The sequence below is a fragment of the Sceloporus undulatus genome, chromosome 7 (assembly GCF_019175285.1).
Source record: "Sceloporus undulatus isolate JIND9_A2432 ecotype Alabama chromosome 7, SceUnd_v1.1, whole genome shotgun sequence".
Classification (NCBI taxonomy): domain Eukaryota; kingdom Metazoa; phylum Chordata; class Lepidosauria; order Squamata; family Phrynosomatidae; genus Sceloporus; species Sceloporus undulatus.
Window position 1 is genome coordinate 8,888,250 of NC_056528.1, and position 10,812 is coordinate 8,899,061.

A 10,812-nucleotide genomic window follows, 5' to 3' on the forward strand; every position below is an offset into this window, starting at 1 on the left:
GGTTTTGAACCCCTTTTGAGATTTCTCCCAGTACGGCCCACGCTCCTCGCACCTTACTCTGGGTTGTTTCTCTTCCTTGGAGTTTGGGAATGTTACAATGTGGAGGAATTTCTTTGCCGGGAATGTTGCTGTTGTGATGATGATGATGATATCTGGGACACAAAGCGTCTTACAGTTTTTTAAAATGTATAATTAAAAACATACAAAAGTGGGCACTGAAATGGAATTTGGTGTTTTTTGTGGGTTTTTCGTGCTATCTGTGGCCATGTTCTAGAAGAGTTTATTCCTGATGTTTCACCAGCATCTGTGGCTTTGGCATCCTCAGGGAACGGTGCCATGGAAGTGCCATCTTCTTTTACGATGCCAAAGCCACAGATGCTGGCGAAATGTCAGGAATACACTCTTCTAGAACATGGCCCCATAGTCCCCAAAACTCACAAAAAACTATGGATGCCGGCCGTGAAAGCCTTCGACTTCACTTTGGGATTTGGTGCGTTTGTGGATACGCATGCCTGGCGGAGATGCCATGAGTTTTTCATAGGGTTTTCTCAGGCAAGGAGTCCCCAGAGGAGGTTTTGCTATTTCCTTCCTCCGAAATATGGCCTACTGTACCCGCTATTTGTTGGGGGTCTCCCACCCAAGGACTAATCAGGGCTGGCCCTCATTAGCTTCCAAGATCAGGTGGGATTTGGGGTTTTTAGGGCGTTTGTTGTGTGCTTTCAAGTCATTTAGGTGACCCTAAAGTCAACCTATCCTGGGCTTTTCTTGGCAAGATGTGTTCAGAGGAGGTTTGCCATGTCCTTCCTCTGAGGCTGAGAGAGTGTGACTTGTCTAAAGGGTTTTATGGCTAAGCAAGGAATCGAACCCTAGTCCCCAGAGTCCTAGTCCAACACTCAAACCATGCAGTTCCTTAGAAAGGAAGGGGAAGAAGAGCGGAGGGATGCGCATGGATGTTTCGGGCAGAAAGAGACATCAACACAAAATGCGTTGCGTTGAAATGTTTATTGAGGTTTTGTCCGAATGGATTTGCGGCGTCACCACGGCAGGCGGCTCAGTTCTGGTTGATTTTCTGGTGGAGGAAAAGACACAACAGAAGATGAGTTTGATATATGTGAAGAGGAGACATAAATCAGTACATACTGGAAAACAGTACAGTGGGCCCTTGATATCTGCTGGGGTTTGGTTCCAGGACCCTCCAGGGATATCCAAATGCAGAGATGCTCAAACCCCATTACATACGGATGATGATGATGATGACTACTATTACTACTACTTCTAGTACTACTGTTACAATGGGCCCTTGCTGGGGTTTGATTCCAGGAACCTCAATGGATACCAAAATTCACAGATATTCAAGTCCCATTACATACTGATTATTCTTATTCTTATTATTGCTGCTATTATTATTACTTCTACTACTACTATTGCAATGAACCCTTGGTCTCTGCTGGGGTTTGGTTTCAAGCAGTCCCTTGGGTACCAAAATCCACAGACGCTCAAGTCCCATTAAGTACAATGGCGATTTTAGCCCCTACAAAATAGCAAAAATCAAGGTTTGCTTTGTGGGATTTAGATCCCTTTTGGAATATTTTCAAGCTGTGGTTGCTTGAATCCATGGATAAGGAATCTGTGGATATGGAGGTCTAATTACATCCTTCTACACCAGTCTAGCATTTTGTTGAACTAGCCTTGCAACTCGGTTGACAAATACAAGTTGGAAAGCCCTCTTCTGATGTTCCAGTGGCATGGAAGCCACTATGGAGATGCAGTAGTCAGCTGTGATATAAAAGGATCATTTCAGGTCATCCTTTGTGGTTTTGCTGGCCCAAAAAAAGCCCGCTCTGCCCCTCTCTCACCTCTGTGATCCATTGGATGTAAGCGGAAACGCGGGTGAAGACGGTTGGCTTCTTGGCGGTGTTGCAGCCCAGACCAGATCCAAAGCTCACGATGCCATGGACTTCCCAAGTGTTGCCGCTCTCACAGTTCAGGGGACCTCCTGAATCTCCCTGGTCCAAGAGGAAGAAGAACACCGTAAAAGCATTTTTAAAAGTGCATTTGGAACCATCAGGAAAATAGAGACATTGTGCTTGGCTTTCCTATCCTCAAACTAAAGGAGATGGAAATAGACAATCACTGAATTCGTGACTGAGGCCGCGTTTCCATTTACAAATAAATCGCTTTGCCAACCGAATCGATGGTTTAAGTGTGAACCAGGGTCATTTAAACCGGTTCAAGTTGATTTGCAATCCGATTTAAAAGGTAGTGGGAAGGAGGTCTTATACTGCATTATTTCTGCAGTGCAGATGCAGCCTAAGACATTAACTGGAGGATATGCTTTGCATGTATTTAGCAGATGGGTTCCTTCCAGTGACGAAAGACATAGAGTGACTGTCCTCAACTATGCATCTTGCATTTAATAACCCTTTCCTTTTTTGCAAGCTTAATTTGCAAGTCGGGTTGCTGTGGCAAGGATCTCTGAGGAATGGATCAGAATGGATCCTCACGAAATGGAAAACAGGTTCACAGAAGGAGATAGGATTTTCTTTCAGGGTCTCTAGTCTGACCTTCCAGAAAAGGTGTACCGCTTTCAATGGAAAGCGCTAGGAGTGAGGAAGAGGAGTCAGGAAGGGGACTTACGTTGCATCCGGAAACGACGCCGTCACCTCCGGCGCACACCATTGTCGTCCGCACCATGGATCCCCACCAGTCCTGCTTGCTGCATGTTTGGTGATCCACAACGGGGAGTAAGGCCTGCTGGAGGTTGTCAGAGATCGGCCCGTTGGCTGCGGAGAAAGCAAACACATGGTCAGAGATACCAACACTTTACACATCCAAAGGGACATCAGGGAGAAGAAGGAACAGGCCTCTGTTGTGCATCTCATCCTTTGCATTGTGCTTATGCATCCTATACTTTGCATTGCAGTTGTAGATCCTATACTTAGATCCCTCTATTCTGCATTGCAGTTGTAGATCCTATACTTTGCATTGCTCTTGTGCATCTCATCCTTTGCATTGTGGTTATGCATCCTCTACTTTACATGATGGTTGTGCCTCCGCTACTTTTGCATTGCCGTTGTGCTCTGTGATTGTGGGTCCTATCCTTTACCTTGTAGCAACCCATATAATTCAGTCCTCCAACAGAGAAGGGATGGAAGGGAGGTCTTAGGAGGGACAGCGCTGGAGGGGGCAGTGGTTGCTGACCCCCAGCTTGGGCCACCTGAGGCCATGGCCATATCCCTGCTAGAAATGTGGCTTATTTGCACTTACTCCAGAGTCGTCCCCATCCAGTGATAAAGCAAGGGTAATCCTGGGCCAGCAAGGAGCCCTCGGCTGGGAGACAAGACGGTTGGATTGTGTCCGTGAACTGGACATGCTCCGCCAGTTTGAGGAGGGCAATGTCGTTGCTGGAAAAAGAGAGAAACGAGAAAGTCTGAGAACTTTTCACTCCCAGCGATCGATGCACCGAAACATCATGCTCAGACTGACTTTCAGCATTGGGCACCTTGGCTTTTCTTTGCAGCATCCATTGCACCCATTTGTTCTTCTCCAAGCCCAGCAATGGAGTTAAATGCATCCGTTTGCAATGTGTGCACATTTCCAGGCACCTCTGACTCCAATGGGTATGTCTGCGTGACAGAGTTAGAGCAGTTTGATACTGCTTTAATTGTTCTGGCTCCGGCCTAAGTAACCTTGGGATTTATACGGTCATGGGTTACTTGGCATTTTCCTTAGCTAGCTCATTTTAAGCATCTCGGCCTTTTTAAACTTGGTTTTAGCATTGAATTTGCTTGAATAATTGTAGTGATTTAATTCTGTTTTAATATACAGTGCACCCATGTCATACGCGGGCGCGCATTACGTGGGAAGCCACGCCGGAAAAAACCCTGGCGCACCCCGGAAGAAGTAACGGAGTGTGCGCCTGCTGCGTGGCACGGGCATGAACCCCATTACTTCTAATGGGGCTCGAACATTGCTGGGGTTATGTAGCGTATCTCCGCATGGCTCTATTTACACTTTGTGTTGGGGATGCTGTATTGCAGCAGACTTTGACTCATCCTTCTTTGTCCCCATAGACTTACATGACCAAGAAGGAGTTCCATTTCTCGTGGACGATGGTCTTTTCCACCGCGACGGCCACCGAACCGGCCTCTTCCTCAACCAGGTTCTGTTTGCCCAGAAGGACGCGGTACGTCCGGCTTGAGCTGGAGAAACCGTAGTGGAAAACACGTAATCTGGTTATCCGACTTAGACCCTCCCCGCCATTGTCACAACAAAAACGCAAGGCATTGCTCCTTTATTGTCCCATTCGCTCACTCGACTTTGTATGGCGTTTATCACACAAAAGTGATCGGGAGTTGATCCCGTGAACGTCCCGGAAAAATGGCGTCATTACATGTAACGATTATGTGCGGCGTTGCACCAAACCCACCATTAAAGCAGTCACAAAGAAGCATTAACATCCCTTTTTTACATTCGGGATTTCAGCAACAATGCATTTCCAATATCACTTTATTGCATGTGATAAGCATTCGCACAATTGCTCGCTGTTTCTGCGTCCTTTGCGGCATGCTTTCAGTGCGTTTTAATCGCTCTCTAATGCTGAAACCAGCCTCAGTGTGATAAACTCTTAAGAGCATTAGGGTTTTTGTATTAGCATTAGATATTAATACGTAGCGTTAGGATTTCCAAAATGGTAGCATGCACAGTTTTAAATGTATTTGTGTGTTGCATGCATGTCTCCTCCATCTTCTTCTTCTGCATATAGAGACGCATTAAAAAACCACTGCAAAACAGCAGTCTTGGTGCATTAATTCTGCAGCGAAGATGTAGCCTAAGCAAGGACAGAAACCAGGATCTTGCAACAGATTGATGTATGCTCTTTCCTTTTGGAAATCTGACTTACCTGATGCAATGCGCGGCCGTCAAAACCCAGTTTGAGTCAATGAGAGTCCCGCCACAAGTGTGGGCCCATGCGCCGTTCTTGTCGTATTGGAGAGAGACCTGAAAAGCGCATCCAGAGACGGAAAGGGAATAATAACCGACTTGAAGCCGGAGAAGAAATAGTTGGGGAAATAGTGCATTTTGGCAGCTGTGCTTCCATTTGGTCATTTTGCAAAGCCTTTGTATTTTTCAAATCCTGAATTTTAAACATTAATTATCACCGTACGTATTGCAATATAACTGATCAGTGGTTCAAACTTGAATCACTCTCGCCTAATGAGAGTCTATGGGAAGAAATGGTACAAGTTTGTGCTTCGATGAAGCTATATATCAACATTCTTTTAAGTCAAGACCATCCAGATCTCTGCACTTATATTTAAAAGCCATAGATTGTAAAAGGTAAGGACAGAGATCTGGATGATCTTGACTAAAAGAATAGTGCTGATAAAAAAGGTCCAATAATAATGATAATAATCATAATCATAATATTTATATTATAATAAATATAAATATAATAGTAATAAATATAAATATAATAATAATTAATACAATAATAGTAATAATAATAATAATTCTTTAAGTCAATAAATATAATTATAATAAATACAATAATAATAAATATATTATTATTAATAGTAATGTAAATATAGTAATAAATATTATTTATATTAAAATAATAATAATAATAATAATAATAATAATAATAATAATAATAATAATAATAATAATAATAATAATATTGGCTGCTTCTACCATGTCTGGTGGGAGACTTTCCATACACTAATAAATGTCATTAAATTTCATATTTTCTGATTATTTTGCATGATCTCAAAGCCTTTCCTTCTCACCTGCCAAGGCCAGCTGTGAGGTTTGGCATCTTCGCCACCGACGACCCGGGAAACGTTGGGCAAATAGGCCGGTTTGCCACATCCGTGGGCTGGGAGACGTAGTGCATCCAGGAGGAAAAGAGAAGGAAAGAGACAAGAAAGAGGGAAGGAGAAAATATAGGGAAAGAAACACGGAGGGTGCAAAGGTTAACCAGAACTGTTGGTGCCTTAGGAGGCATGTGCAATGGAGCATGAATTCAGTCAAATGTGGTTTTAACGGTCATGCACTCATATGATGGATGTATAGCTTTTTGAGATGTTTAGCCTTCCCTGATGCCACAAGAAACCCCAGTCTTCTATAGCCATGACAAAGTGGTGTCAAACTGCATTAATTCTGCAGTGCAGATGCAGCCTTAGATGTCAATATATTCCCTTTTGGATGCGGTTAGGCATTTTTGCAAAACATCTGCATTTTTGTACTTTTTTGGGGGCTATGTGGCCCTGTTCCAGAAATGTTGTAGTTTTATTTATTACATGTATTATTAATATTATTATTATAGGTATTATTATTGTTAAATTTATTAGTTAAATTTATTTATTTTTAATTAATTTTATTAGATTAAAAACAATTTAATAAATTAAATTTATTAAATGTATTATTATTACTAAACTTAATTATCTATTTTTATTAATTTTTATTAGATTAAAACAATTTAATAAATTAAATTTATTAATTGTATTATTATTAATTAAATGTATTATTAAATTTATTAATTTAATTTTTTATTTTAAAATTAATTTTTATTATATTAAAAACAATTTAATACATTAAATTAATTAATTAATGTATTATTATTGTTACATTTATTATTTAAATTTACTAATTAAATTTATTTATTTTTATTATTTTTTATTAGATTAAAACAATTTAATAAATTAAATTTATTAATTAATGTATTATTTATTTATTTATTTATTTATTTATTTTCTTATATCCCGCCTATCTCCCAATATAGGGACCCAAGTTGGGGAGCAAGTACAAAACAATACAATTTAAGAACAATGTAAAATATTAGGATATTAGTGTTGGAAGGGACCACAAGCGTCATAGAGTTAGAACATGGGCCAACCCACTAAAAACTATGGATGCTGGCCACATCAAGCTTGCAGAAATGGAGCTGAGTGTATGGAGCCATTGCTCACACATTTGTTCCTTGCTCATGGAGATGACGTGTGCATTGCACACTTGATGCGCATGGCACATTTTTGCTGTGGATTTAGGTTTAGAAGTGTTTGGTCCCCCCCCCCAGATGTGCAAGATTGCTTAAGTACGTTCCTATTGATTCAATGCCAAGAAAAGTGACTCCATCCAAAGACGAAAAAGAGCGTATTGACAATGTATAGGACTTTATTGGAGGATTATGGACTTTGGATGGGCTTTTTGGGAGGGTTGGACTATATGACCCTTGTGGTCCTTCCAACACTACATTATTGCAGATGATTTGCAAAAATATCTAACCGTGTCCCTAAGGGAATATATCAATGTCTAAGGCTGCATCTACACTGCGGAATTAATACAGTTTGAGACCACTTTGTCATGGATCCAGGCTAGAGAACATTGGGATTTGTAGTTTGTCCTGGCATCAGAGCTCTCTGACAGAGAAGGCTAAGTCTCTCACAAAACTACACATATTCTAATAATTTTGTATTGGTTTTTGAATTGTATTGTTTTATACTTATTCGCCGTCTTCAGTCCCTATATTGGGAGAAAGGCATGATATAATAATAATAATAATAATAATAATAATAATAATAATAATAATAATAATTTATTAATAGTAGTAAACTAATAAATAATTAAAATTGCTAATAATAAATAAATGAATAAACTAATAATAATAATAATAATAATTTATAAATAAAAATAAATTAACAATAAAATAATAAATAATTAAAATAACCAATAAATAAATAAATAGTAAAATAATAAATAATTAAAATAACCAATAATAAATAAAATTAACAGTAAAATATTAAATAATTAAAAATAACTAATAAATAAGTAAAATTAATAATTAATTAAATAAAATAACTAATAAAATAATAAACAAATAAGTACAGTAATATGATTATTATTTATTATTATATTTTATTTCTAAAGTGATGTAAATTTGCACAGCGCTGTAGATAGAATGGATAAAATCGATAAGAATAATAAAACCTATCAGTAGCGTACTATCTAAAAAATAATAAATAAATAAATAAATAATAAAATTGCCCTTCCAAAGAAGGGTTTACATAACACAAAAATATGTGCAACTCCAGTGTTGTCGTTGTGTACATTCAGTAGGTTCCCACAACCCTGCTGAAAGTATGCAACGACGACAGTGGAGTTGCACATTTTTGTGCGCTCTGTAAACCCTTCTTCCTCTTAAGGCTGAGATAGTGTGACTGACCCAAAGTTCCCTATTGGGTTCCCAAGGCTTAACCCCAGACATGGCTCCATGGCCGACCCCAAGCACACTTACCGTAGCCCAGGAACAAAGCCACAAAGAGGAGCGTGAACATGGCGACCAATGGTTGGGTTAGGTTTGTCCAGCGTCAACCTGGTCCTTTTATACCAAAAGTTGGGTTTGATGCAAAGCCAAGAGGAGGGAGATAAGCCAAGGCCAGATAAGGCTCAGTCTCTGGCCTTGCCTAGTTATCTGACGGTCAATATGCTCCATCAATCATATCAAAACCCATAGTTTTGGCTCCAAAACTTGCCCTCGACTTCTACATCGAGTCGACTTGGTTTTATTTTGGTTTCATTCCTAGAAAGAGATAAATAAATAAAATAGTTCCTTTTGTAAAATTAAAATAAAATTTAAAATAAAAATGTAACACAAAAATTAACAACAACAATGAAAACTATATTCCAAAGACCGTATAAAATTGCATAAAAGATAACGTTTTTCAAATAATATTTGAGTTATTACTAGAATATTTTCCAGTTACAAGAATATTCTAGTTATCTTCTAGTTCCTATAATATTTTCTAAGTACTAGAATAGTCTAGTTATTTTTTAGTTCCTACAATATTTTCTAGTTACAAGAATATTTGTTATTTTCCAGTTACTAGAATAGTTATTTTCCCATTACTAGAATATTTTCTAACTACTTTAATATTTTCTAGTTACTAGAATATTTTCTAATTAATATTTTCTAGTTACTAGAATATTCTAGTTATTTTCCTATTACTAGAATATTTTCTAATTACTAGAATATTTTGTAGTTACTAGAATATTCTAGTTATTTCCCAGTTCCTAGAATATCAGTGGAAGCCGCCGAACTCTGCTGACAAATGGGTTTTGGAGCTATCTATGGGAAAGCCTTGGCCGTATGCGCCTGGCGCTCATAGGCCTTTGGGAATCATTTCCATCTGTCTGCATTGGACTTGGAAAGAAACGAACCTTTCAAAGACCTTGTTTCTTATCGGTTCTCTTATTGATCAAACGCGTATCCAGCTGGCGATTCCCAGCGGCCTCCGGAAATGGAAAAAGAATTGAATTTGGGTGGAAGAAAAGTGCCACAGGTTGCTGGGGTTCTTTCTTTTATGGGGATGATGGGTCCGAATAAAGGAGCAGTTGGCAACTTTGGTCCACTAGATGTTGCCAATGCATTGGTCCAATGCAGTTGCCATCATCCTTGCCCATGGGTCTGTGGTTTCCATGTGCCACATGCGGTGGGCATGCGCCTGAATCCAAAAATTCTGGACCAAGATACGTATGGTAACTCAAGAAAAAATTAATGACTATTCAATTTCCATTTTTCCTCAGAGTTATACTTACTTAAAGTAACTTCGGTACCTAATAAAGAAAATGAAAAATGTATTTGGAGAATTATAATACATCTAGAAACAGCCGGGAGAGGCGGCATATAAATAAAAATCATTATCATTATCATTATTATTATTACTACTATTAAAATGGAAGAAGTACCAACAATATTTGGATAAAGCTAAAGGTTATGGGCATGAGAGAACTAGATATCTTAATTAACAACAAATTAATTAATAAATAAAATAGAAACGGAATGGCTTCTCTATGGAAAAATACAAACCAAGAAGCCAAATAAGTGGTGATTAAGGCAAAATAGAAGACAAAAACACTTACTTACAGAAACGTTTTGTTTCATATTGAGAATATAAATGATCTATTGGAATAAAGCAGGTATGGATAGAACAAAGAAAGTGGATAGAAAACAAGCAGAGAACACAGATTTAGTTAATATTAGATAACTATATTAACTTTTTATAATGGAAAGGGAGCCGGTTAATGAAAAAGCACAATGTTTGATTTGCAATAAAAGATCATTGGAAAGCATTTCTGCTACAGAGGCTCATAAAATGGTGAGATTTGTCTCCTTCAATAGAAAAAGAAAAGCTGGCTGTGGTTTCTGGGGGTTGAAGTCTAAGCGTTGGAATGTGGCGCGGTCCCTTGGCTGGAAGATTCAATGCTTTCACCTGGAAACGCAAAGATTGAGGAGGCCTGGCTGGGAAGCTCTACGGAGGTACATTGCTGCCAAAATCCTCCTCATCCAAAATCCAAAACTGTGGACACTCTCAACGAATATATTTCATGTTCTCCATCCAGGTGAAGTGGGTGAAAACTACAATGCTTCCTTGTGACGTCCTTATTGCAGTGGCACTGTGTTGTGGGGTCCTTAGCACAGTGGAACTGCATTGTACTGTCACTAGTAGAGTTCCACTGTGTTGTCCCTACTCCAGTGTCAATGCATTTAAGGTGTCCTTACTGCAGTGACTCTGGGTTCTGGTGCCCTTAGTGTTCAGGGCAAGGCGCAGTGCGGTCGTGGTGATGTTACCTTACTCTGGTGCCCTTAGTGTTCAGGGCAAGGCACAGTGCGGTCGTGGTGATGTTACCTTACTCTGATGCCCTTAGTCTTCAGGGCAAGGCACAGTGCGGTCTTGATGTTACCTTACTGTGGTGCCCTTAGTCTTCAGGGCAAGGCACAGTGCGGTCTTGGTGATGTTACCCTACTCTGGT

General features: G+C 39.2%; 1 protein-coding gene across 1 annotated transcript; it reads right to left on the minus strand.

The window, feature by feature from the left end:
- Positions 1–984: 984 nt before the first annotated feature.
- Positions 985–10,525, minus strand: LOC121936187 (chymotrypsin-C-like). The gene is made up of 10 exons (XM_042478121.1): positions 10,272–10,525; positions 9,220–9,615; positions 8,297–8,581; positions 5,790–5,878; positions 4,904–5,001; positions 4,080–4,202; positions 3,268–3,404; positions 2,638–2,783; positions 1,857–2,006; positions 985–1,069 (listed from the first exon to the last, which is right to left on the minus strand). Exons 3-10 carry the CDS (start codon positions 8,334–8,336, stop codon positions 1,052–1,054), a joined length of 801 nt encoding a protein of 266 aa, XP_042334055.1. The 5' UTR covers positions 8,337–8,581; positions 9,220–9,615; positions 10,272–10,525; the 3' UTR covers positions 985–1,051.
- Between the last annotated feature and the right edge of the window lie 287 nt (positions 10,526–10,812).

Bases quoted from the DNA above. Each gene is read 5' to 3' on its own strand.
- LOC121936187 (XM_042478121.1), bottom strand. From the start codon at position 8,336: ATGTTCACGCTCCTCTTTGTGGCTTTGTTCCTGGGCTACG. The intron at 5,879-8,296 runs GTAAGTGTGCTT...TACGTCTCCCAG, and splicing joins GGCTTTGTTCCTGGGCTACG to CCCACGGATGTGGCAAACCG. The intron at 2,784-3,267 runs GTAAGTGCAAAT...CTTTCTCCGCAG, and splicing joins TGGATGGGGACGACTCTGGA to CCAACGGGCCGATCTCTGAC.